The following is a 27,807-nucleotide window of genomic DNA, read 5'->3' as shown; positions in this document are numbered from 1 at the left end:
TTACAGTCGTGTATATATATATATATATATATTTGATGCAGGTCTTACAGATTGTTTTTTGCTTGGATAACGGCACATTGAATATTTGTAGCGAACTACTTGAGAAATACATGTTTATTGTTTTTCTATTTTTTTATTTTCAGAGGAGTCTCCTGACAGTATTGGGCACAATGTTTTATGGGTCCCAGACTGCAAGCATGCCCCCGCCTTCCAAAAACAGGTTGAAGCGTCAGAGCAGGATATTCAGCCAAGTGCTGTACAGAACACTGAGTTACAGAGACCGCCGCTCCATGTCAGCCATTCCTGTCCTTGGCGGAGACGATGACCCTGCGGAACTGTCCATCCAGATCTCTGCTCCCGGTGTCCTGAAGGTGTTTGGGGGCAACATATGCGAGGGCACCCACTATAAAAGCGTCCTTGCCACTCCTAGTTCAAGTGCACAGGAGCTTGCGAAGGAAGCCTTGGAGCGATACTCTTTGAGCAAGGAGTTGGCCAACCAGTATGTGCTCTGTGATGTCATTGGCAGATTTGAGGGTGTGGAGAGGCAATGGCACACCGAGTGTTTGAGGGCCCTGGGGGATAATGAGAAGCCCCTCTTGATCCAGGACCTATGGAAACCCAAGGAGGGCTTCCATCGGAGATTTGAACTGAGGAAGAGAACGGAGGTAGAGGAACTCGCTGCTAAAGAGATCGACACGATGACTGCTGGTAAGCAACCTTTTATCAATAGTACTGCAACTCATTTATAAGGTGATTAGATTGTACTGATTATGAACATTTGGAATGATACATCTCACAGTACTCTTGAGGGCTAATAAGTAAGGTAAATAGTATTGTAGTAAGAAAATGTAAAGTGTACATATTGGATTGTGAACAGCTTCATAATTGTTGCTTGTTTATCATCTTTCATTTGCTTCTAGATCACAGTCACAGACACACACATACAAACTCATTCACATTCTCAGCCTATTTCTTTTCCGCTTTTTTATGGGTCTGTTTGCTTTTTCTGTTTCCTTTGCTCAACATACTCTTTCCAACCTCAGCAATCCGTGCCTAGTAGTTCTACTGGCATGCAGACTTACTTTGTCGGGTGAGCCCTCACCGGTCTCCCAGCCCGTTGTGTCTTCTGTGCACCAGTACTCACATTACTAGAGGAATGGAGAAGAGATACAGTAGTGTTACAGAGGGAGCACTCTTTTGTTGAAAAAAAATCTGAGAGAGGGGCATAATGGGTGTCCCATGAAAAATAAAAATACTTGTCAAAAAGGAGGCAGACTCTGAAAACACAACAAGGGTTTATTTCCAGCTCTCAGCAGATTGATGACGCATGTACACATATATGTGATCATGCTGGGGCAGGCCATTTATTTTCTTTTTGTTGATGGTGACTAGCATTGACAAAACGCTGTGTCAAAGTCAAAAAGTCAGCTAATGCATTTCCTCTCTTAACTAAGACCTATTAGCTATGCCAATGCTTGTTTTTTATCCATTGTTGTGTGTTTAAACTATGTCTTCAGAATACTGTAATTCAAATGCAATGCTACATTTTCTCTGTGTTCTTTTCCTTCTTTTAATTTTTGCATCTTCTGCTCACAAATGGGTTAAAAAAAAAAACTAACTTCCCACTAGTAAAAAAAACCAATGAACTTCCCACTAGTTTGCCAAGGTCGGAACAGTTGACTTTGCCAATGCTTGTTTGGTGTGCTTTTAATAATGAACCCTGCTACAAGTTTATTTTCAAACTGGTTAAATCCCTATCCACCCGATGGCAAAATATAATGTAGACCTGCTTTGGTATTCTTGAGCCCTGAAGTACCCATAGTGGTTGAAGGTACTTTATCAGCCCATTATTAGAGTAACCTCTAAAAATAGGGAATAACATGACAAAATTGATGTTTCTGCGACGATTCCAAAATGCTAGCCATCATTTCTGGGGCGTTTTACACCCAAACAGAATGCCTCCTTTGAGTAGATGAAAAACTTGTGTGAAAAACTAGGGAGCTGCAGTGCCTGCTGCAGCCGGTGACTCAAGTTACCATCCATATCCAAAGTATTGGCATACTCATAGTAAGAGCATATATGTTCCCTACCAAAGACACCATGTTTCTACTTTCATTTTAGCTTTCAGACATTGTGGTAACCCTCATACAGAGCTTGCCTCAGTCCTGCTGAAGATCCTCTGATTCGGAGTCATGGGTCAAAACATTATCTTTGTTTGGATAGTTTGAATGATGCAGTAAAAGGCTTGCTCTCAACACGGAGTTAGATAAACGTCTGCTAAGCTTGAATGTAATCCGCTTTTTGTTTCAGAATTATTTATTAAAAGTTAGCTAAAACAAAAAGCCTCATTCAACGTGGTGCATACCATAGCACACACGTAAGTTATCTGGACATTTTTAACGGGTGGTCCCGCTCACACTGATCATGTCCATGTCCTAATGAAGACCCGGCTTTCAGTCTTCAGGGCTGACATGACACAGCATGTGTATAGGCATGCACTGAACTCATGCTCTGTTTGTCCTGCTTTAATTCGGCATGCCCTTCATGGAACTGTTGCTAGATACATATATATTCAGCCGAAGTTTTTTAACCTTTTGTTTTACAAAATTGATAAAAGTCACCTAAAAAGTCACCATTCAGCATGGGTCACTGTACATCCTTCTCATTTTTGTCAGCTGTATTTTTTATACAATTCAGTGCCCCTCACAATGACCTAGTCACTGTCCTCTGAAGAGAAGCTGATTCATTCTAAAGACTATACTCGCTTGAACTGAAGTTAAGCACTGTTTTGGCGTGCTCCTGAAGGTGTTGTTAGATTAATCTCTCTTCCACAACATTTTCCTTTTTTCATTTCATAACTCCTATACGTTACCTAAACGACCATTCAAAACGATGCACTGTGTCACGCAACTGTATATATTCGCAAGTTTTCTTCACAGAAAGAATATTGTTTTGAAGTAAACACAAAAATACATAATTTTTTCCACTGGTTAGGTTTGAGGAGATGTTAGTTTTTCTCTACTGTTAATGACCTGTTGAATGTTACACTTTTTGTCCTTGCTGGATCAGATGTTTCTTAATAAAATGCTTTTAATTGCCAATACTATCAAATTAACCAGCGAGAATCATTGTTGTTTCCTTAGTGCACTAGCCCAGTTTCTCTTTTTCGGAATAGAGGGTAGTCCTCTTGCTGTTGTGAACCTGTCTAGATAGTTCCATTTCAAACTTGAAGTTAGGCCATGTTTGAGGTGAACAGTGTTCTTGTTTGCAAAGCGGAGTCTTCTCATTTATCTACCTTTTGCTAACCTGCCTTTACTTGTGGTATTGGACTTTGCACTTGGTGATGACATCACTAGTTGGAGTCAGATGATCCCAAGACATTTTTTCTTATGCTTGTTTTTAAGACGTGATACAAGCAGTGGTGGTTCACTCGGAACGGGCGTCGTGGAAGAGAGGGTCGTAGACTGGATTATAAAACGAAATACCCTTCTCCGCCATGCCGCCGCCACCTCTCCTCCATCCTCTTCTGGTCTACTACAGCACCGGAAGCACTCCAGCTTCCGGGCTCTCCCAGCCAATCATGACGCTGCAGGGGCAGCTTCGTGATTGGTCTGAGCATCCTGTTTGGACGCTCAGGCAGTGCCTGGGAGGCTGAGCATGTTCGCCTCGGGGCTGTGCAACGCAGCCCAATGGAGAGCATGCCAAGTGAGCATGATGGTTTGGCCGGCCAAACTGTCATGTACACTTAGAGGAGTGCAAACCACTCCTCCCCTACGCTAGCGTCACAGAGCCAGCCCCGCCCGACTCCTGCATGGAAAAAGAAAATGTTAATAACTTCATTATCATTTTCTTTTTCTTAGCAGTGGGGCGACTCTCCTCTGGCTCAGCGGAGGAGCTGCCACTGGATAGAAGGTAGCCCCTGTGGGTTTGAATAAAGGATGATAGAAAGGCATGTTCTGTCGCTAATTTCTTTGTAACATTTATTTTTCTCATTTTGAGTACCTACTTGCATTGACCACAGATTATCCTTTGTTTCTGTCTTTCTGAAATACAGTGCACTTTACAATATGCTTTGTTTTATGAATTCACCACTTTTCTCAGAAGTGTATTCTACTAGGCACGCGTTCCTCTCTGACCCTAGGTATTGCTACTTTCTGATAAGCACAAAATGTTGTGTTAGCTACGACTGTGAAATGAATCTCTTTTGAAGCTTACTGTACACCCACATCAATCAGACAATGAAACTAGCTAACCAGACATTTGAGCCATAGGTTAGCTACATACATTGTCTAATCTATTTGTGATGCTATAATAAGGAATGTGTGCTGGCGCGTTCCATTAGTTTGCTTTAGATCAGGCTACCTGTTCAGCGAATTTGGGTTGTATGCATACTTACGTCTCCACTTTTTATCAGTCAGTTTGTCCATTTAAAGAGCACCTTCCCTTGCCATGGATCTGAAGCATCTCTGGGGTTAATTGTTGAGTCCTTTACAAGTGACGATGTCTAGACATTTGAATCAGACTGCTTCTTTAGGACGGGTTTCACAGATTTTTTTAGGTCTTGCTTCTTTCTGCAGTTACACAGAGCTGGAGAATGATGTACAATTGGGCCAGAGTATCCCCATCGATTGAGAAGCAATAGATCGAACATTCCCATCACGTTTCATTTTCCCTTTATTCACACCACCCTTACGAGGTCTGTGGCTCTTGTGCACACACCAAGCAAACCATAGTCTTCTTGACCATTAATGAAGGCACATATGTTAGAGGAGGTGGAATCTTTAAATTTCTAGAAAACTAGTTTTCTCAGGGAGCAGTGCCTGCATGGTTCTGGCGGTACAAAAGAGGGTGGTGATGGACGGAGCATCTGAATCAATCAAACACTCACACCCAGTCAAAAGATCTGGGTTTAATCCATCACCGTTCTTTAGCCCACTCTGCCACCCCAGTTCAGACATGGCTATATGCAAATCAGTCTGACCCTGTGCCTCATGGGAACAGTCCAGCCCGAACATGGTTCTGGTGCCACACCATCCCGCAGTTCATTGAAACAAGTGGGAATCTCACAAAAGTCTGTGGTTTAACCAACACCTCACCCTATCACAAGTCACTGCCCTGCGATGGTCCTGGATTTTAAATTTCTAGTGGAACCTCTGTATGTACCCTTTTCAGCACTTAGGACTGGTCTCAAGGAGTCTCTTCATCATCTCAGTGCAGTACCGCATACACCTCTTTGTTGCAGAAGTCTGCTGGGCCGAGCTATGGCTCATTCATGCCATGACCCCTCTGAGCCCCAGGGGGGCCCTCTCCAGCTGAGGCTCTCCAGTATCCCTTCCTCTCTGGGGGTTGATTACCCTTGTCTCTCATTTCCGGACAGGCCCAGTGGAAAGATCAGACTCACTTGTTATTGTTTTGAGAACTAGCGGATTAGGAACACATTTTCAGGAAATTGACGTGGACTCTCATGAATTCCAATGAGGACAGCTGCCTGTTTTCTTTTTAACTAAACTCCAGTGGAATGTTATGCGTGCATCACTGATTAAAACTGAGAAACCTATTAAGTATTAGTTTTTACAAAAGGGACAATGGTATGTTGAGTGCAGAAAAATACTTTGAAAAACTCTCAATGTGTGTTAGATCACATTCTAGAAATTAACTTGTATATGTTATTATGTTTAAGGCCAAGTGTAGTTAACCAATATTCATTTACTGGTAAAAATATAATTATTAGTTTCCATTTCAAATGATTGTGTGTGCGTGGTGTGGTGTGTGTGTGCTTTTCTCTATTTTGCGTTTGTGTGTGTGTGCGCATGTCATTTTTGTGCACACATGAACTCATCTACAATCAGGCGTGTCACTGAGCAATGAAAAACGCGACAAATTCTTACAATAGAGTATGATTATTATTTCTACATTATCTTACTAGGTGTGTACAGGGAGGAGCTGTGGTACTAAAATGTGATGTTCTACTTTTGGGCTAAATTCATGTATGTTGTATATTTTCAAGTGGGCCAGAAAACCCCTATTTGCATAGAGGTCCGAATTATAAATTATGTGAACTTTATCACTCCCGATAATTACAGGGTGTGACATGGTCCTCGTCGCTCAGATACATTTTAGCTGGTCAAACCTGAGGAATCTAACAGAGGAAAAAAGCCAGGCGGTTGCCCCATTTTTTAGGGTAAAACTTGTGATAAGTGATATTAATTGCACCTGATAAATCCCATTCCATGTAGTTTCGCAATATTTCGGATGCAATAATCTACGTCAAACCCCTCTGGGGCACTCCTAATGAAGGCCTATATGATTTAAGAGGCTTATTACAATATTTCTAGTAACTCAATCAATAAAGTAAGCTGGCTTGGGGTGTGAAGGGAGAGCAGCAGGACACTGTGTGAGCCGTCAGTTCCACTCAGGGATGTCAGCTTTTTTGGCAATGGGTATGGTGGAGGCAGTGGATGTGGCGAAGCGAGCTGTGCAAGAATTGAGGGTCATAGGCGCTGATGGGGTCGCAGTAAGTTGTTTGGAACGGATTCCCTTATGAGCATTGGATTGGGAAGAGCAGGGTATCCGGGGTCATCCTGAATGATAGAAGCTAATGGAAAGGCCTGTCTGGGGGACAGGTTCAACGAGCTCACAACTGGACTGAGATCCACCTGTTGCCCCTTCCCAAACATCTGAAGGTAGTTGATCAGGTTGCAATGGCCAAGTTGAGAGATCCATTGGGTATGTAAATCAGCATTTTGTTGCTGATCTACAGGAGGTAGTTCTCGTGGGATAGTCGTGAATAAAACGTAAGATTTTGACTGTGATTCTGACTCCACTAGGGAGTGAGTTGAGATTTGCTGAGACTTCATCCATGGACAGTGCTAACTTTGTGCCAGCGGGGGGAGGAGGGGGCACAGGCCCTCATGTTTGAGGACCAGGAAATATTTTTCAGCATCAGAATCTGACTCACAGCTAGAGAGAGAAAGGCAGAAAAGTCAGAAAGGAGGAAGACAAAGGTAGGAAAGGAGTGACAGAGGGAGAAAGAAGGGATGAAAATGTCCCTGCAAGGACAAGAGAAAGGTGTAAGGTGGAGAAAGAATGAGGCATGAGTAGCAATCAAGACTACACAGCCGTGGTATTCAGCAGCCCAGGCGTGCAACTTTTAACTCTTATCTTGAAGAGTTTCAGATTTTTTTTACAGACGATGTCTAGTGTCTTACTCATGCCAACCCTAAAAATAGCCCACAGAGTAACTAATAAAGCCAGTAGCTTCTGCACAGTATTGCTTGTACAAACTATTAAAGGGTTCTATTATTAGGTAACGTGCTGTCTGACACCTCCCGTCAGTGACACTGTGCAGAATCGAGTCTCATCGGTTGTGTGCGGTTTCATTCATCATGCCAGTGTGGTACCACTTCTAATGGCTGCTGCCACCCTCTAGCCAGGGCACCCGAAGACACATTTTGCAGAGAAAAGCTAGCCGTGTTTGACGATCTATTAACCCTTTCACTGTTGGGGTGTTTGCGCACCTCTGTGCTGGAGCCTTTTTTCAACAAGCATTTTGCAATGCAATAGGTCTCGCATTTACGAGAGTTTGAGCTATTGGCAATGCAATAGCTTAAACTCTCGCAAATGCGAAACCTATTGTGTTGCAAATTACTAGCGCCTATGCGGCGCTTTCACATTTATGGAGGCCGATCTCTTTTCTTTAGACAAGCCGCGTTTAAAGAAAGCGGTGTGGCCGACATGAATGTGAAAACGCCGCTTGGGCACTAGTAAAACATAAGTAAGCGCGACTGCTATATTTAAAGCCGACCACTGTTAGTAAATAAAATAAAAGCAGGCGGCGTGCTGCGATATATTGGGTGGTATAGGGGCAAATCATTAAACACAATAGTGCTTACAGCCAAGATAAAGCAGACCGTGTAACAAGACAAGTAAAAGGTCCAGTCGTTATGGGAGGTAACAAATGTAGACAAGGCGGTACCAAGGAGGGGCCAACAAGCCTAAGAACGTCTCGGAAACCAGCGTTTATGAATGACAATAACACAAGCAAATAAAAAAAATGGGCGGAGAGTGGGCGGGGCTTTAAAGTCATACTCCAATGCTGCATGCCTCGCAGCAGGGCATGCGCTCCCCAGGCTCGACCTAAAAATTAACTTTAGGTAAGTTGTTTGAACACATGCACCTATTTGGTCTCTGTGCACCCATAAAACTATCTGTTTTTTTGGTACATTTCGTGATATGTACTGGTGCAAACCCCACATCAACATACAATTGCAGCTTATTTATTTATTTATTTATAATTACACTTGATTAAGCGCGCAGCTACCCGGAGGTTTCCCGGCGCTAAAGTAGACACAAGGTAAGGAGACAGAAAGGCAGAAGCTTACATATCAAATAGCCAGGTCTTGATACCCTTACGGAAGGTCAGAAAACACCTTTCCGATCGAAGAAATAAAGGTAAGGAGTTCCAAAGAGAGGGGGCTAGCAAAGAAAAAGACTGACCACCCATTTTGGCTCTCCTGATTCGCGGTACTTTCACTTTATTTTGGGTAGAGGACCTGAGTGCGCGAGATGGAACATAACGCTGCACTAAAACAGATAGATAGTTGGGGGCTGTTCCAGTCAAGATTTTGTGCATGAGACACAACGCCTTAAATTTAGTCCTGTTCTCAATACGCAGCCAATGCAGGTTGCGCATGTGAGACGAGGTCGAAGTTCTAACAGGAAGGTTACAAATAAGGCGAACCGCCATATTTTGTACCACCTGGTATTTCCTAGTTACCTCCTTACTGGCACCCAAGAGTAAGATGTTCCCGTAGTCCAGGCGTGAGATGACAAGCGCCTGGACTACCGTCCTCAGGGTGTCAGCAGGCAGCATCCACCTAATTTTCCTCAGCCACCTAATGATGTTGGTACAGGTGGCGGATACTTTCACTACATGCTGCTTAAAGGACAGTTGGTTGTCGAGGAGGACTCCAAGATTACGAGCATTCGTAGTTGGAGTAGGAAGAGGACCCATCTCCGGAGGCCAGTGCTGTGGGCCCCATAACGAAATATCTTGACCAAACAGAAGCAATTCCGTCTTGTCCCCGTTTAATTTTAATTTATGATCATGCATCCATGCAGATATTTGTCGGAGTCCATTTTGAAGAGACGAGGAAGAAGAATTTTTGTTGGCGGAGAGTGAATAGATGACTTGCGTGTCATCAGCGTAGGAGTAAATCGTGAGACCTGCCTGCTCTGCCAAAAAGGCCAGGGGTCTCACGTATAAATTAAAAAAAAGGGGACTGAGAATGGACCCTTGTGGAACACCGTGTTTAGAAGGAAGGATGGATGAAGCAGAAGTGGGAGAAAACACTTGAAAAGTGCGATCAAGGAGAAAATTAGCAATCCAGGCCAGGGCCGAGCCACCGACACCCATAGATTTCAAGGTGGACAACAAGATGGAGTGGGAGACGGTGTCAAATGCGGCACTCAAATCAAGTAATATGAGTGCCACTGACTCCCCATTGTCCACCTTTTGTCTAATGGATTCTGATACTCCAAGGAGCGTGGTTTCAGTTGAAAAACCAGCCCTAAACCCGGATTGAGAGTCGTGAAGAAAATTAGAAGACAAGATAATGACAAATGTAGGGATATTTTCTGTGTTTTTTCAGTTTTCCTCGAACAGACAACATAGTTCCTGGAACAACAATGGGGGTACACAACTTATAAAGTCCAATAGACAAAAAATATATGAAAAAGTCTCTTCTTTACTAAATCAAATTGTTTCAATTTAAAACCAGTTGCATCAGAATATCAGCCAACGCGTTTCGCTCCCACATTGAGAGCTTCCTCAGGGTATAGATAATGGCTTCAATCAGTCAGATTACAACGAAGATAGACTACAAGTGATGATGATGCTAGTGCAATCAAAGGCAGCGCAATAGAAAAAACTGGAGCCTGATGTTGTCCAGAGGGTCCTTGGGGTCATAGAATGTTAGTTAATGTTCCAGCGGTTGAGGAAAGTAGTAGAGAAGCAGTAGTCCTGATTGCACCAGTCCCACGCTTCTCAGAATCCAACTATGAGCTTCAAAAGGACAAAGTTCGGCGTAGAAATGGTACTCAAGCCGATAATTTTCACACAATATTTTTCACACATCGACCCCCAGGAGAATCTAATATTTGTCAAGGAGATTAGGTCCAAGTAGAAGGCTTGCAGTAACAAGCACAGATTATTCTCCTCACGTTAAAGATCCACGGGAGAAAGTAACTGAAGTGTACATGTATTATCTCGCGTTGTCCATCCTTCCAGACATATTCGATATGGTGCAGCGTGGTGTGGCGTGGCGCGTGGCTCCTGTGCATCTGGAGCACAGTGACGTCACTCAACAGCTGGCGTAGGGGCTGTTTGCACGACTGCTTGAAACTACTATCGGAACTGGTGTTGAGGTGCGGCATCGAAGGCCCGCTGTTGTTCTATAGTTCCAGGAACATTTACCAAAGAAATGCTGCCATAAATGTCTGAGATCCGGCATTAACAATATGTGTGGGTTTTCCGGAGGAATGTAGTCTTCAAAATAGATTTCTTCAGGGAGCCCATATGTGATAATCTGGTTGTGGTGCATTCAGGGAATTCTGAAAGCAAATGAAACTGAAATTCCAGCATAGGTGACTTGCATTCTGGTCGCTGGAAGAACCCCCGGGCTGCATGAGTATATACCGCAAACATAGTTTCAGCATCTACTCATTGTAAGATTTTTTCTCTGGGTGCCAGACAGCCTTTACCCTGCTTGACTGGCCGAGTTAACGTGCTAGACAAGAAATTTAACAGATTAAAAAAAAAATTCCCCAAGACATGGACGTTTCCTTCAGTTTTCCTCACTCTGGAACATATCCTTGCCAAGGCTAGAACCAAAAATCTGTGTTCCACTTGGTATTCTGACTGTGAGGAGATCAGATGTGTGGCTGCTCAGTGGGTTTGAACAGCTGTCCACACACTAGATAAAAGGGAATGTTTTTGATGGAGGGAGATCCCATGGGAGATGGCTGCAGTATTTCGGCTGTAGGCTAGCCGGGTGCCTACCAACGCCAGACTTATCTAAAAACTAAAAGCAAAGTGGAATCCAGGATGATGTGGCTTGTGTCAATCTTAACACATTGTATTACCTAGAATCCCCTGCAAATGTGAAAGTTTTGCTTAAAAAGCTCTTGATTTCGAACTTCAAGCGTATGACAAAAGTTCTTACATCCAATAATCCTACACTTCTCACTACGACAACGATACTCCATGTGTGTGGTTGCTTCTACTGCACGGGATAGAAATAGGAAAAAATGTGGCCATGCGAAAACCACTTTAACATTCTCTTGACTTAACACGGTCACAGAATTGGCCTATTCTTGTCAGGTATGAAAGGCCTACCCATCATTCTTGTGTATTAGTTTTATTGGTAGAAATGTGGGAACTCTTGGTTGTGGGAGTACGGTTTTCCTCCAACCCCTCCTTTTCTGAGAGTCTTATAGAAAATGTAGGTCAGTCCCAGATTTGTAGATTGACCCCACTTGCATTGTCCAGTCTGCTTGCTGGATTGAGCCCTTAATCACAGGACACATATTTCCTGCTCCCAGAGAAGGGACCTCCTGTCCATGAAAGGAGGGAGTCTGGTACCCCTTCCTACCATGGCTCAACTTAAAGCCTTAGTTCAATTGGAGCTAGCTTTGCACTCCTTAGTGTGAAGCTTTCAGGAGGTCAGCTCCCTAAGGGCAGTATAGGCCAAAAGTTCTGTTACTGAGCTCTGCCACAGAACATCAAACCCCTGACTTGCTTGATGGTTGGCTGTGGATAATCTTGCTGAGTAGGGCATCCAGGAGGACACGTACAAAACATCCTTATCATCAGATGACATCTAACTAGCCAAGTGCATCTTCTCTCTACTAATATGCGCCACGTATATCAAGAGATTTGAATTTGGACCTAGCCAAATTGATGCAGCAGTCTTTCAAAGCCTGTCCTTCCTGCGACATGAAGCTGCTGTCCGGGAAGATGTTTTTACCGGACGCCATAACCTCTGCCTGGCACATTAGAGAGCTTACATGCCTATGCGCTTCTTAACCGTACACTGTTCTGCTGAGACATTGTGTTGTTGGACTAGACTCATCCAACCATTTGTCCCAATGTGATAACTGAATTTTCTCCCTACCTTTTTCCACCCATACATGCTTCCTAAGCTAAGGAAGAGCTGTCCACGCCAGTGCCTGATGTGCCATATATTTTTATCCAGAAATCAGGGCTTTAATTTCTATAGAGCAAGTGTTCGTGAATTGTGTGAGATATGATGGCAGCAAAGCTGCAGCCAGCCCATCAGTATCAGGTGGATAACATCCTCCATATCCTACTGCAATAGCCTGAATGGAACTGGCAATCCATCTGGGGACTGAACACAGCCCAACAGAGCTAAGGCTACTCCTGTGGCATCCTGTGAGTATTTTCATTCCTGAAGAATGTGTGGGTTAGCCGCGCCACGCTCATGCTGCAAACAGTATGCTATTGGGGCTGCCTACCAAATGGATGGTGTTAAGTTGGGGCCTAGCGGGGACGTAGGCCTCGGACCGGCCTTATAGAAAGTATCAAATTACCACATGAAACACTTAGTGTATGCCTGTGACATGCTCTGCCTCGATCATCAGGCGCACCTTTGTTTAAGCCCTCAGGCAGAAACCCGGCCCTCGGGATGTATGCTTTACACATTGTATGGTAGCGGCTGGGTGGCTCGCTACATCCCTTATAATCTTTTTTTTAAAAAAGAAATAAGGTCAGTTTGCAGTACATTTCACTACTAGGTTCTCAACACACAAAGTCTCTGGCTAAGTTGAGGGTTGGCCCTCAGTTGGTACAGGTGACCTCGAGGGTTTTCCTCTGACCAATGGGTCTATTGAACATTGTGAGGGTTATGCTTTGGGGGACGCTCTTCACACGAGCCACGGGGGCACCTTCGCTCCTGTTTACCAGATTGGCCACTGGGACACTCACAATCATCTCTTCCAACCCCCAGCTCCTCGGCTGCCCCTGCCTCCTGGTCTGAGACTTTCTTGAACCATGAAATATTTCTAGACACTTCCACATTTCCCTTTACTGCGGTTATCATGGTTCCTCGGGCACTCATGACTTCCCAGGTTTCTCACTCAAACGGGGTGTGATACGTCCACCCTGGTTGGCGATCTTTGATAATACCTCTGTCTCCTACCTGGATACTGGGATCAACAGCCCTTCGATGGCGGTTGGCCTTTTCGTTGCTGTTTCTCCTCCTTTCTTGGGTAGACGTTACATCAGCAAATGCCGGTCTCCACAACGGGCCTGTGGGCAGCACATTACGTCCTGATCTTTTCATCAGTAGGTCACTGGGGGCACATCCGGTTGTGTGGTGCGAAGTCTGGCAGTAGGCCGTTAGAAATAGTTGCAAACACTCTTCCAGGTCTTCTCCTTTTTCTACTCCTATCCATACCACATGATTCTCTCTACTTCACCGTTAGCCTGAGGCCATTGAGGGGTGATAAGCTGATGCCGGATATTGAGGTTAGCTAGGTAGTCTTTAAAGTCTTGGCCTTGAAAAGAGTGTCCATTGTCCATCTTGATCTCATCAGGCAGGCCCAACAACGCAGACACCCAGTCCAAAGCTTGCTTCATGCAGTCAAACAAGGTCGACCCGACAAGTTCCACTACGGGAAACTTGGAGTGGCTGTCCATGAGTACCAGCATGAGTTACTGATCTGACAATCTTTCAAAGTCCATGCTTACAGCCACCAGGGTGTTGTGCTGGGAGAGTCAGTGATCACTGGGGCCACTGGCGGTTCCCCACCACTGAGGAAGCAAGAGCGACAATTCCGCACCTGGTCTTCCACCAGATGGTCTATTCCTGATAACCATACTTTACTCCTCAGGTGAACCTGATGGGCTAGCTCCCAAGTACGGGTCCACAGCCCTCGAGGGATGACTATCTCGGGGCCTCGGAGACTGAGTTCTTCTTCACCCTCGCTAAACTCATCCCTACATCTCAACAGTTGTGTCTGGGCTTCTCACTTTTCATCAATCAGCCCCCGAATGCCAACCTGAAAGTTGTTCCACTGATGTTCCTTCAACGCCTCCTTGACCCTTACGAGGCCGGCATTGGATCGAGTTGCTTCCACAATCTCCTTTAGGAAGAGAGCCCTTTGGGCATGACTTCTCATTAACCATCCATATGAATTTCTCCTCTCTGTGTCTTCTTCTTTCGGGTCGGTGGACTCTGAGGCCAGAGGATGACGGGACATGTAATTAGCCAGATTGTTCACCCCCAGCCGATACGAGACCTCAAAGGTGTACTGTTGCAGCTGGATAGCCCAGCGCTCAATCCTCCGGGGTCCATTGCATGCAGTGCCTGCAAATACCGGTGCCAGTGGTTTGTGATCTGTGCTCGTCTAAAACCTTTGGCAACAGAGATGGAGGTGCAAATGTTTGTGCGCCCAGCGAAAGGCCAGCGCCTCTCTCTCGATTTGGGCGTATCGGGTCTCTACCTCCGTGAGCGCTCTGCTCGCATATATTATGGGCACCCACTCTCCTCTCTCTGTCTTCTGCAACAGAGCCCTTAACCCCACCAGGCTAGCGTTGACGATGTGTTCAGTAGGTCGCGTTGGACTGAATTAGGCCATGGTAGCGTCATGGAGTAGAGCCTTTTTGAAAAGCCTGCACAGCTTTTCTGTTCCATTCCCACTGGACATCCTCCTTGATCAGCGTTTGGAGACGGTCAGATATGGTGGCCCAATTGGGGATAAACCAGCCACCGTAGTTGGCCATCCCCAGGAAGCTGCGTACGTCCAACAGGTTTCTTGGCACTGCTGCAGACCAAATCACTTCCACCTTCTGGGTGTCTACTTGGAGCCCTGCTTTGGAGAACCTGTACCCAAGGAACTCCACTTCATTGATGTAGTACTCACATTTCAGCCTGTGCAGGGTCAACCCCCGCTCCACCAGCAATTTCAGGGTGGCTCTCAACTGGACATGAGCTCATCAAGAGCGCTGGAAAATATGAGGATATCACTCACATTTTTGACTCCTATCAGTCCGGACAGGGCTTCACATATCGCTTCTTGGAAGACCTCTGCCACGGAGAAGATGCAAAAACAGAGCCCTCTGAAACAGTGGACCCACATGAATGGAGAAGGTTGTTATGTAGTGGCAGGACTTCTACAACACCAACTGATGTTACACTGGGTTTAGATCAATTTTGGAAAACCATCGGACCCCATTCAGATCAGCCATGATCTCATCAATTGTCTGTATATGTGCCTTTCTCCTGGAATTGCCTGATTAGGCAGTTGCACATCTACGCAAAGTCTAATCGCCCCAGCTGATTGGGTTTGGGTGCAATCACTAATGGAGACACCCAGGTAGTGGGTCCGTACTTTTCCAATCACTCTGGCCTGTACCAACAGCTCAAGTTGCTTCCCGACCAGAGGTCTGAGGTGAAATGGCACTCTTCTTTGACGCCACGCCACGGGGCATTCAGTCAGGTCAGTACGGAGTTTGACTTGGATGCCCTTCAGGCAACCTAGCCTCTTGAACAACTTAGAAAAATCAGCCTTGATACTCGGCAGTGTGATTGGTGGATCTGTTTCACAAAGAATACTATGCCGAGGTCCTCCACCATGTGGCATCCCAGTAGCATGCCTGAATCACCCGTGGTCACGTGGAGTTTTGCCTTTGTCTTGGTGTTACCATGGGCCACCTCTAACTCGATGACTCTTTGCAACGGGATGGGGTCCGTACCCCTATAGGTGTATATTTTGGCATCGGTAGGGGGTGTTGGCCAGTGACGGATCTAGTTTCATGAACTGCTCCGCGACATTCATGGAGGCCCCAGTATCAATGAGGGCAATGATTTTGGCGCCACTAATGTATACCTAGCACATGGGCTGCAGCCTCCTCTTTCGATATTCTCTCCCAGTGAAGGAAATGGTGACCACTTCTTCCTCCTTATCTTCAGTTTCCATTTGACCTGGCATGATCACTTTTCCTCCGTGTCTGCCATCCTCTTCACCCTCAAATGATAGCTGTTCCACATTCACACTTCTCCGCTGTCATGCCCTTGCTCCTGCCGATGTGCCGGAGCTGAGATACACCTTCGCAAAGTGATTAAGGAGGCCGCACTTGAGGCACGGCTTGACTTTCGCAGGGCACTCCCTCAGTGGATGGTGAATCATGTGACTGTTTCCGCAGCCCTTGATGCTTGACTTTGTGATGTAGGCCCCTCGTGGCCTCGCTGGCTGCTGCTATATGACCTCCATCTCCGGGATAGTCTCCATCAGGGCGACTCAATTTCCCCAGCTCTGATGTCAGCCAATTTGTGAGAGTGGGCGATTATCAGGATATCATCTAGCGAGAGAATGAGCTTGCAGAGGTTTGACAAACTGCACCCTTAGATCAGCTGCTCCCTTATTGCGTCCATTTCGTCAGTGCAGGAGCACATTTTCACCAACTTGCCAAACTGCACAAACAAATGCGTCCACAGACCCCACCTTCAGTCTGTCGCGCCTGCCGGAGTTTTAATCTCTGGTAGGTGAGATTCAATTGGGGGTCAAAGTGTCTATTCAGGGACACGACAGCGGCATCAATATTTTTGCTCCCCTCCCGTGTTAGGTAAGTTTTCAAAGAGGACATACAGTTCATTACCCTGCATGTTTAACATCATCTACCTCTTTTCACAGCGTCATCCGTCTTTCGGTTGGCGTGAAAGTAATGCTGCAAATGTCCGATCCATTGGCACCACTTTGGCGCTGCTATTGTGGGGTCCACCAACTGAATGGTGGCAATGCTTTGATGGGGGTTGCGAGCATTGCTGTTGTACAAGCGGGGTCGCTGTTTGATGCAGCATAGACATGGAGCACCATCACACTTACTTCCTGCATGTGCGTTCTGAGCTTCTCTGCCCTAGCTGCTCTCTTCCCTGTAGACCGCAGATGCTGTGTCTCTCCTGACTTTTCCTCCGGTCACCTCGATGTCCAGAACCGCACCAGCTCCACTGTCTCACCTCTCCTCCATGGGGACCACCTTGTCAGTCCAGCCCTGGGTCTCACAGGCCTGGCTCACCCAGACTTGGTCCGGCCTTGGGGCTTCTCTCAGCTCAGGGTGGTGCTGCCACCACTTCCAGCTCTCCACGAGAGCCCTTCAGTCTTCCACCAGCCTCCTCTGGCCCACTCCCACGGGCTTCCAATTGCACACCTTGTGGCCTGCAGCAGGGGGTACTTCACTCCCAGGACCCATGAGACGCCAGCTCCTGATCTGGAGCTCGAGCTTGGGGTCCAGCCACCGTGGTCACCCACACTTGGGATTGTGGGATGGGGCAGCGGCCGCGTCTTTATGCAGATACAGCCAAGGCAGCAGGCGGTTCACCTCACCTCACAGAGCCCGCCGTGTGCACTGTACCTCTCGCGTAGGCCTCACCAGCAGCCAGGCACCACAGCAGACTGTGTGGGGCACATTCAATGCCTTTTTTGTGTTCGCAAGGATTTCTGCCAGTTCGCGAGGGTTCTTTACCAGTTCGCAATTGCGAACTTACTTGTCGGCTCGCAACGGCCGCGACTATGTTGTTTCTACATCTGGTTCATCATCACAGGTTCACAGCACCCTCTGTTTCACCACTGCCACCCTGTGGTACACCCATGCCACCCTCTGGTACATCACTGCCACCCTCTGGTTGGTTTATCACTGTAGATTATGGGGGTGAAAAAAAGCAAGCACACCTGCCCTGCTTCAACTGACATGAATTAATTTGGGGTTGATTAATGTGTCCCTGAATTTTAACTTCCAGTCTGGCTGGCACTTGCTTCCTTATCTGTAATTTGCTTTCTGTTGCAGTGCAATTTTTTTTCACAGGACCTTTGTGGCCTATAGTTGCAAGTAGGCAACTGAACTCTGAAAGGGCCCCTCAGGAAGCACTACAGGGAATGGTTACTAATGATAAGATTGAACTTTTGCACCTGCTGAGTGCTTTCAGTTTTGTCTGTAATTGCTTTCTGTTGCAGTGTAATTTTTTTAACAGGACCTTTGTTGTATACTTGTAGCTATTCTCTGAGCCTGCTGTGAGGGTCAGAGCAGGGTCATAGAATAGTTACAAGTAGGCAAATGAACTCTGAAGAGGCCCCTCAGGAAGCACTACAGGGAATGGTTACTAATGATAAGATTGAACTTTTGCACCTGCTGAGTGCTTTCAGTTCTGCAAAAATCCAAATATCCAGCAGCATCCATGAGTGCTTTCAGTTCTGCAAAAATCCAAATATCCAGCAGCATCCACAAAAAGTAATCCTTCCAGGTCAAGATCCAAATCAAAGTGACCAGCACATGAAGAAAGCACTGGGAGGAGCCTGGTGGACAGGAACAGGAAGTTGGAGACTGTGGGGCACTTCCTTCCTCCCACCCCCACCCCCCAAAATGGACTCCTTGCAAAGAAAAAGTGCAGGCAAATGTCAACCTGAGGAGTTATTCTGATAAAAATCATAATTTATTTTCAAGGTTTATGCTGCCTGCTGGTGGATTTCTTGTGCGAAATTGCAAATTTTGCAATCTCGCAATTGCGAGATTGTCGCTGCCCGCCACATCTACGTGTTCGCAAGTGTTTACTCCCGCGAAATTGTATAGTATTCTAGTTGGCAAGTGCGACCAAGCAAATAATCCGCTTCGCACGGATTTTATGAATTTTCGGCAAGTTCGCGAGAGTTCGCGGATTGCGAATTTACCGAATATCCGCAAAATTCGCAAGTGGAACGGATTTTACGCCCATGCTTAATGCACAGACGGTCGCCATGAGTTGGAGGCGACCACAGCACACAATGGGGGCCCGCCTCAGCGCTTTAGTTAAGTCAGGGCCTAATGGGGGTGCAGGCCTTGCACCGGCGTGATAGAGAGTACCAAATTACCACACGAGACAATAAGGGACTGATTACAATTTTTGGCGGTGCGGGAGCGGGAGGCATGCCACTGCTGCGTCCCGCACTGCCAAGAGTCATCACCGCCCACCAGATTACAACCTAAAAGTTGTTTGGCAGGTGGCGTGGCGGTTCCAACAGCTGTGTCTCTTTAACAGGCGGCGGTGCTTTTAAAAAAGGCACCGCAGTCGGAACGCCACACAAGGTTTCTGTGCGGCATGCACTCGAAAGGCCATGCTGTGCAGGAATTGGTGTGCTGCACACTGAGGGGGCACATGTTATGCACCTTGTGTGCATCCACATACGGAGCAGTTAGAGGGGACCCTGTCAGCACCTCTTGTTTCATCTCCGACTGAGTTCACATTAAGGAGGGGGGACTTCAATGTCACCCCCGGCAGAAAGGAAACTCATAATATGCTTGTGGGACCGCAGCAGTCCCGGCAATAATATTGCAGCCTCAGGGAACGGCGGTTCCAGGGTGGGCTAGCCTCCCAACTCGTAATGGGGCTGTCAGATCGCCAGTGCGGCAGTGGCAGGAACGCCCCGCATCCACGAGTCTGGTGGTCCTCAGACCACAAAACTCGTAATCGGGCCTTTAGTGTAGCTGTACCGTGCCCAGCCTCGAGCTTCAGAGACACCTTTATGGAAGCCATTGGGCCAAGACCGACCCTGGGGATGCATGCTTGATACATTGTATGGTAGCGGCTGGGTGGCTCGCCACAGATGGGTACTCAGTTTAATAATAAATAATAATCCACATTTGTAAAGCGCACAATCACCCGTAAGGGTCTCTAGGCGCTGGGGGCCGTCGGGAAGATTAAGCGAGCTATTGCCCAGAGTCACATGGTGCTGGGCTAACCTGCCGCCGGAACCGGGGATCGAACCCTGATCCCCAGATTCCAGCGTCAGTCGCCCTGGCCGCGGCGCCACACCAGTTTCCTAAAATGAGTTATCTATAAATACATGACGACGTACCAGGTGTAAGATTCCTCCTCCTAGCCCATCTCCATATGCTCTGGTGTCACCCCGAGAATGGGATGGGCCCAGGTCATAGTAAAGTTACCCATATGTGATTACGTGGCCCGAGTACATTGGCTAAATCCCTTTAGTAAGGTGTGTGTAACTGCACTCCCAAGTGCCATAAATAGAAACTTCTTCTATTGCTGCTTCTATCCTGACTCAATGCGCTCAGAATTCTGAATGGATGCTACGTCACACTTCTAAGTGAGTTTTCTTAATAGCACTCTGCAGAATTGTCAGACGTGGTGGATTTGTACTGCTAATTCCCTCACACGTACAGGCCGGCCTTCCTGTGAGCTGCTCTCTGCACCTGTGCACACTCACACTGTAACACCCCCTCCCTCGTGTTGAGTTAATCTGCTTCTGCTGTTTGTTGCAGGAGTGCCAGCGTGTCTATGCGGCCGCTGAGAGACAGAGAGAGAGAGAGAGGGGGCGGGAGAGAGATGAACGGGGCACAAGGTACGCTCTGCATTGCAGGGTGTTCATCCAAATTTCCCAGCGTCTCTGCTACACATCTCATTCAGGAAGCACTGATATGCAGCAGACAGGAAGCTCTCAGTGACAGTCGCTCTGTGGATATTTGGAAGTGAATTCTCCAAAGGCCATAATGAAAATGTAAGCTTAGCCTTTGTGTTTTGTTTTCCTTTTGTATACTATTCTTTTTTGGTATTTTCGCATCATAATTATGTAAATATAATGTTGCCTCTTTTGCCTAGATGCCAATTGGTGTATCACACTTTGTTTCTCGATAGTTCATATGAATTCTCTTGCTTTCTGCATATTGTCTTAAAGTATGCTTTCTATAAACTCTTTAGGTGTGTACCAACACTTGAGTAGCATCTGGGTTCCATCAGTGGCTTACTATTAGCAGATTATTTTACAGACTTCCCTTTTCATTATAACATGCATTAGTTTCTCATCAATTTTGTTGACTTGGACTCAGTTTCTGATGCATTGTGCTGTTGTTTCCTCCATTGCTTCAGCTACAGAAGGTGAGGCATTCCTGCTGCCTGTTATTTTTAAAGAGGGTCGGGAGGAGGTTGCTGTGACTGCTTGAGAGATCACTAGGCTGAGATGTCATTGTTATCTGGCATGGCTTGGGTAGATAGGTGTCCCACAACCTGCACTACACAACCACTGCACATCTACTTTAACTGGCCGCTGCCTCCTTAGAATTCGTGCCATGTAGTACTCTTGTGGGCATCTTTTAAGTCTGGTGGAATGAGGCTTCCTAAACTTTTCATATAACCTCGTGTTCATTGTTATACTGCTCCAGACTTCAGCGCATGACTGCATAGAATAATGTTGCTTACTCACATACGAGTCACTTCATTTTCCATAATCCCATTTTATCTTTATGTTGTGTTGAGATAGTGCGGATGGTTAACTTTATTTGTCGGTCATCCACTCAAAGTGTGCAAGCTGTGATTATTGAACATCGCTGAGTTAACTAGGACAATTTAAGTTACATCCTCTCTTTTCAGGACGTACATCTCCAAGGTACAGTCCTCAATGCAAATTTGAATCTATGGCATTAGATGTACCAAGTTCCAATAAGCTATTTCATTGACAGACAGAGCTATGTAGAAAACATCAATGTTGTTGGGAGCTTTTTAAAGAACCTTTTAGCCTCCTTTTTGAGATCTTGCCTTAAGATGAAAGCCTCTTCTGAAACTACAGTTGGCTTAGAGTCCGCCCATTGCTTATCCTTGGTTGACATTATTGGCACTCTCATTGTTTGCTTCTTATTTAAAGACTTGCCTTTTTCTTCTTGTGTTTGTTTCTCCCTCTGGATCATAGCCTATTTACTATCCTTTTAGTTGGCTGTCTTGTATACTTCCATTGCTCAAATTTAGTGAACTACTTTTTCTTTAAGCATTCTTTGAGAGGTCATGTGTTTTTAGGCTTTCTCCCGTGTGTGCCTTCTGATGCTCCCTGCTTTCCCGCTCCTTCGCTGCTTTCTCACCACTTACAATCTTAAAAAATATCTATACTAAAATTTGGAGGGCCCGGTAGCTGTCTTTTGCTGCCAGCCTGCTTTGCTCTTAAGAAATTGCTTTCACTTAGGTAAACATTTTTTATTTTTTTTATTTACCAGTCCATGTGGTGCCCGCCATCTTGGATCCGTAAATTAAAAAAAATCTAAAATGGCAGTTAGTAGGCAAATGCGTACATCATCATGCATGCACTTATTCATCATCAGGCATATATGCACTTCATGACACTGCCACCAGTAGTGTCATAGCAGATACCAGGCATTCATTTTGCTTTTGGCCAAGATGCCCAGCATCAGCAAAAAACATTTAGCTTTTTACTAGCAAAAAAGCATGGTAAGGTCAATAGGTCACAAAGGGAAAATCTGCTGTCTTTGCCAATGCTTGTCCCTTAACAATGATCTGGAACTTTTTTTCCCAGTCATTGATTACGATTGTATTAATGCCCATTCTTATTCAGAGTTATATTGTAGTATATTTTAGTGTGTTGTGTTGATTCGTAGATGCATTTGTGTAGCATTTCAAACTGCTGACAAAGTTTAGAACCGTTTTGCCGATGGCTAGCATCCTATTCTATAGGTTGTGCTTGTTTGGAAGGACGTAGATTTGAAACCTGTTGTACATGATGTCCAAAATCACGCTTCTATCAAGTTATGATTTTACAACTGGGAGTTTTGAGGAGCGAAAAGGAGTTGTTGCGTTGGCTGGAAGGATGTGGAAATACAAGCATGACCTTTGCAGAAAGTGTTTTGTCGTGTGTGATTGTAAGAGCTGTTCATATTTTGTCATTAAAAATATGTTATTGTGTTTGAGTAGCGAGGTTCATGCATGTTGTGATGTAAAGCAGGAGGTCGTTGTGCATCTGCTGCTTGTGTACCTATGTCTACCGTCTTTGTAGTAAAAGTAGTTCCAGTTCTGAGTTGGATTTGATCCTGAGTTCCGTGACGTCCACCTCCTGGTTGTGATGCTGAATGGTTCTGTGCACAGAAGTGTGGAAGTTGACTTAGTGCAGCATTATGGATTCTTTATAGACTTTGAAGCAAGGTCAAAAGTTAGAGCCAGTCTAGAAAGGACATGAGAAGGGCAATAGCAAGATATAGCTTCCCCATAAACGATATTTATGGGATTGATTAGAAGGATTTACATTGTGTAGAAAGCACTTCTTGTGACCTTGCAGGGATGCAAGTGATAATGGCCAACAGTTGCACAATATGCTTAACGTCCTTCATAGGAATTGGAATAGCAATGTGGTTTCTCACCTTAGCTGGAACAACTTGGAGAACATAAGAGAGTAGCTTAATACTGTCTTCTCTTGGAATCTGATAATCGTCACTATTCAGGCCTAGTTTGGAGAAAATAGGCCGTCTGCCAGAAGTGTAAAGTCTGAGAGTTTTAGAAGATCCCTGCTGCTTTGAGATTCTCATAGTGCCTTATAATGCCTCAGTATATTCTCTCCTGCAAGGCTCCTCGCCCTTCCTTTGAAAGGGACGCCATTTTTCAGTTGAATGTTATAATCAACCTCTTTGGCCTCGCTCATCCCAACTTAAACGGAGAGACTACTTCAATCTGCTGTGCCAGTCTGGGCTGCAGGCTCTCCTTGGCATCTGGTAATGGAGAGTCTCCAAGGTTCTGCTGTCCTTGGTCAGTCTTCAGCACCTGATGTCCTCTGCAGTAGCATGTCTCCGTGGGACCCACCCTCAGGACAATTGAGGAGTGCTCTCTTGCAGACTACTTGCAGAACCTATACTTTCCCTTTCCACCCCTGCAGGAATTGGGATTGGTTACAGTGAGTTTGCCCACTGCATCTGATTAAGGTGCTTTCCTCTCTATCTCTCTCGTTAGGTATGTTCACTAGCATTGGGGATGCATGTCCAAGCTGCAAATGTTAGCAGGCCCAGTCATGGCCTGACCCAAGTTGGCCAGTGTATGTGACCTTGGACAGAACGCTGTCTTTTCAGCAAGTGGATATGCAGACCAGGACTACAGTGGTCAGTTCCTGGTTGACTTTTTTTTTGTTGCAGTTTTTTATACTGCAAGCTTGATCCGAAGGTATTGGAGAACTTTACATAAGTACCAGTTAAATTACACAGACACCTGGTTCCCCAGTTCTAAAGTCGGTAGCTTTGGCTGTTATGCCACATCCTCTCCACTTAACGCCGTCTCTTTAGGCTGGCAGATGCAGAGACTCTCACGCCGAATATAAAGCCTGCATAACTTTTCAATGTTAGGCACTGGGCACAAGGTGGAGACTTTTCACCGTGTCCTCTAGCCATTCACCCCAATTTGCCCACCATGTACTTAGACCAGGCCTCATCCTATGCCTCCACACCTTCAGTGACTGCTACGTCCATATGTGCCACGGTCCACAGCACCCAGTTCCTGCTAAGTACCACTTGTGACTGTATCCAGTTGGCACACAATTTGGCAGTTCTGTGCCCAGTCATCCTAACTATGCTTCACCCATTTATAAAGTGCCCTGACCCACTTGGATTGGGGTGACATGTCTATGGCTTATAATGGCCCACAAGCTTTTTTAACACTTAGAGCTTCTAAATGTGAGTTCAGCTGTGGCTGACAGGACTAAAATCATTACCTCTTCCTCGCCAACCGGGTTCAAAGCTACGATTCAAATCCTGGTTCAGGACCTGGTTCTCAGACTCATGGCCCAGTATTCAAATTTCTCAAGAACCACTGAACCGATTCATTTGTCTAGTAAACTCCAAGATTTTCTTGTACACATAAACTCGGGGTTTGAAAAGAGAAGTCTTTGTATAACTATGGAGAACAAAGAGCGAAGGGCAAGAAATTAAAATTAATTTTTCAGGTCACTGCTGGATGTGCGTGAGCTATACGCTATAATTAGAACCACATTTAATTTGGTGTAAGTGAGAGTGTCTCATGGGAAAGCACAATCACATTGCACCCTCCCTGAGCAAGGAAGTCAAGTGGGAGGCTTCACCCCCAATTTCTCTTTCTGAATTTCTATTTTGCACATTTTAATATAAATTCCCATTTGCCCTGGCACAAGGTGCACAGCGCAGCAGAGATACATTGATCTCCTTACCTTTTTGTATGTAGCATTTCTATAGCGGTTCTTTTCGCAATACACACTCCCAAAGATGACATGAACCGTCAAGAACCATCAACAATTCAGAAAAGAAATAAGGCCTAGGCTAGACTCTAATGAACTGCATTCTGCAGTGGTTTCTAGATGTGCTTGCGATCTCGCACTCACCCTTCTTTAGTTGTTGTTATTATTATTATGATATTACGATATAGCGCATAGCAACCCAAAAGGGTTTCCAAGTGCTTAGACAAAAGAAGTAGATGCTAGCAGAAAAAGAAAACCGATCAGAATAACCAGGTTTTATTTTTTTTGCCGGAAGTGGTCACAAGTGTAAGTAGCAACCCCATACAACCCCAAAACACATTCCTAACGGCATTCCAAAAAGCATTACTAGCTGCAGAGTGTACTATCAACACCTTTCCCGTCCATGCACTACAGATTACGGATTTCCCGAATACTGGATCTTTTTTTTTCTTTCTCGAATACTGGACCTTAAGTTAGCAAAGAAAGGAAAAGTGTAAAGTTGTCAATTCTTTCTCTCATCTTAATCTGCTATCATGGTGCATCTATGGGATTAGTGGCCATAGAGGTGCTGCAGCCTGTCTCAGAGCACCTGTCTCAGAGCACCTTTGCATTCTGCTCTATTAAGCGATGACGTCAGCACTAACACGTCTAGGGCATGGTTTTAGGAATGTTTAGGGGTTGCATGAAAAGGTTGCATTTCTCAGACTCAACATTTTCCCAGTAAAACGATGCAGCTGAGAGCAGCTCTGCCTTTCGAAGTGATCAGAGGTCACGTCTGGGGTGGCCACTCGCCGTGGCTGTCACAGAGAGCGGGGTCATCGCTGCCCATTCTTGATTATAATGGACTCATTAGCATATGCACGTGAAATGCCGTCCCACCGGCTCGCTCTGATGTAAACACTTCCACAAAGGGAGTGTTTGTTTTCAGTTTTGAAAAATGTGGTCAGTAGGTGGAGTGAGGAATGTCGGAGGAGACTCCGTCCAAGGCCAGGGTTTGGGGGCGGCTGTGTCCCTGGGGGAGAAGGGACACTTGTGTTTGCTAAATAAGGACAAGACGCTCAGGGGCGTAGGAGACACTAAAATTCTGGGGGGGACAGGGACAACCTTTTGGACTTTCCAGTGACCTTTTACAAATTGGCCATTGCCTCAGAGCCGTACGCTCTGTTAAAAGAATACAATCGCATAGTTTTGTAGTGTAACATTGATAATGGCAGGCATGTCATCACAGTTTGCAAATATGCTTTAATTGTTATTTACATTCATAAAGTAATTATACCAAATGTGAAAAAACACATAAGAATTATCCTTGTGTGGGATGTCACAAAATGAGATTTACAGTGTTTGTGTGGAAGAGAGATGCTTACCAATGTAAAACAGCCTGCTGTGAGAGACACACATGAGATTCTCACAGAAGAAAGATATAGTTAGATATGCAGAATGAATTGTGTGGCAAAGCTCAGATATGAGGTGTTAGTGATGAACACCAGAAACAATGTTTGTGTGTGAAGCTTACATATGAATACAGTGGGTGGAAGAGCACAAATGAGAAGTGATTGGAATACAGTAAAGCACAAAAACTTTGTTATATGAGAAGCTCACAAAAACTATAAAAATGACCAAACTAGCAAATATGCCTCATGCTAGGATTTTTCTAGCCAACATATTGAGCATTTAATTGATAGAATAATTGAAGGCCTTGCTCAGGACTATGAGGATTTATTTACAAGAGACATTTGGAGAGTTGGGTATTAACAGTGAAGTCGTCTTTGGGGAACAGTTCTTGCTACCAAGAAAAAAGGTCAGATGGGCAGGGTAACTTGGATATGGATGGGGATGCTCCTGAAGAAGAGCCAAACTCTGCATCTGAGCACATCCAGGAGGAGTCTGGAAGCCCCTTACTGGAGAACTCTAGTCCCCCAGGGAATAGTTCTAGTGACACAGAGGGTCTGACCCCCGTTATTCCTCCTGGGAGGGTACAAAAGGTTCAGGGGAAGTCCCGGTCCTCCTCAGTTAATTCAGCCTCCTCTGCCACTTCAATAGGGACTAATTAGTCGATAAGTAACAACCTAGGCAATCATAAGTAGAGTTCACGATAAACATAAGATTTTAAAAGGAAAAAAGAGCTACCAATGAAGTCAAAATCTGATATTTATTAACATATATATTAAAAAGTTAACACAAAATTATATATACATAGAATAAATGACAAAGAAATCAAATATAATACATGAAAAAGAAATTTGTAAATCAATATCATACATAATTATACACTCATCATAAAATTGATTAAAACAATAGAAATGGCCTAATAACTCTCGACGCGCGTTTCGGCGACCAGCGCCTTCTTCTGGAGAAGCCACAGATGCTCTATAAATACAAAAAAAAATTTAAGATACAATAATGATTATGAACAATTATACAAACAAAAAAGACTACATCCACATATTTAAAAACATTTTCAAATTGGTAGCTTCATTTAACCATTACAACAAAGACATTCTACTTTACTTTCCTGTGTATCTCCCAAAACAGACTACAGATGTGGCGAACCAAAAAAAATATATACATTTTTTACTGTATAGTATAAGGATAAGTCGATTGTTGCTATTTTATCTGCGGTTGTTTTTCTTTAATGCTTTTTAATGAACCAGTTATAAATAATAGGTTCTTGTACTACCCTCTTTATATTTATTTAAGTAGAGATGAATTGTAAATAAAGAGGTGCATTTAATTGATTCTTCCATAGTTTAGGCAGAATACCTTTATTTATAT

At 45.0% G+C, this 27,807-nt stretch overlaps 1 protein-coding gene across 1 annotated transcript in view; it reads left to right on the top strand.

Annotated features, from left to right (window-relative positions):
* Positions 1–27,807, top strand: part of RADIL (Rap associating with DIL domain) — a 444,288-nt gene that overhangs the window by 126,692 nt on the left and 289,789 nt on the right. The window contains exon 2 of the mRNA XM_078665013.1: positions 144–708. Within this exon, the coding sequence (XP_078521139.1) occupies positions 171–708 (538 nt within the window). The 5' untranslated portion in view covers positions 144–170. The remainder of the gene's footprint in view (positions 1–143; positions 709–27,807) is intronic.

This window comes from Lissotriton helveticus, chromosome 10 (genome assembly GCF_964261635.1).
Source record: "Lissotriton helveticus chromosome 10, aLisHel1.1, whole genome shotgun sequence".
Lineage (NCBI taxonomy): Eukaryota > Metazoa > Chordata > Amphibia > Caudata > Salamandridae > Lissotriton > Lissotriton helveticus.
Note: the sequence above shows the minus strand (reverse complement) of the source record. Positions and strands in the feature narration are given on the sequence as shown.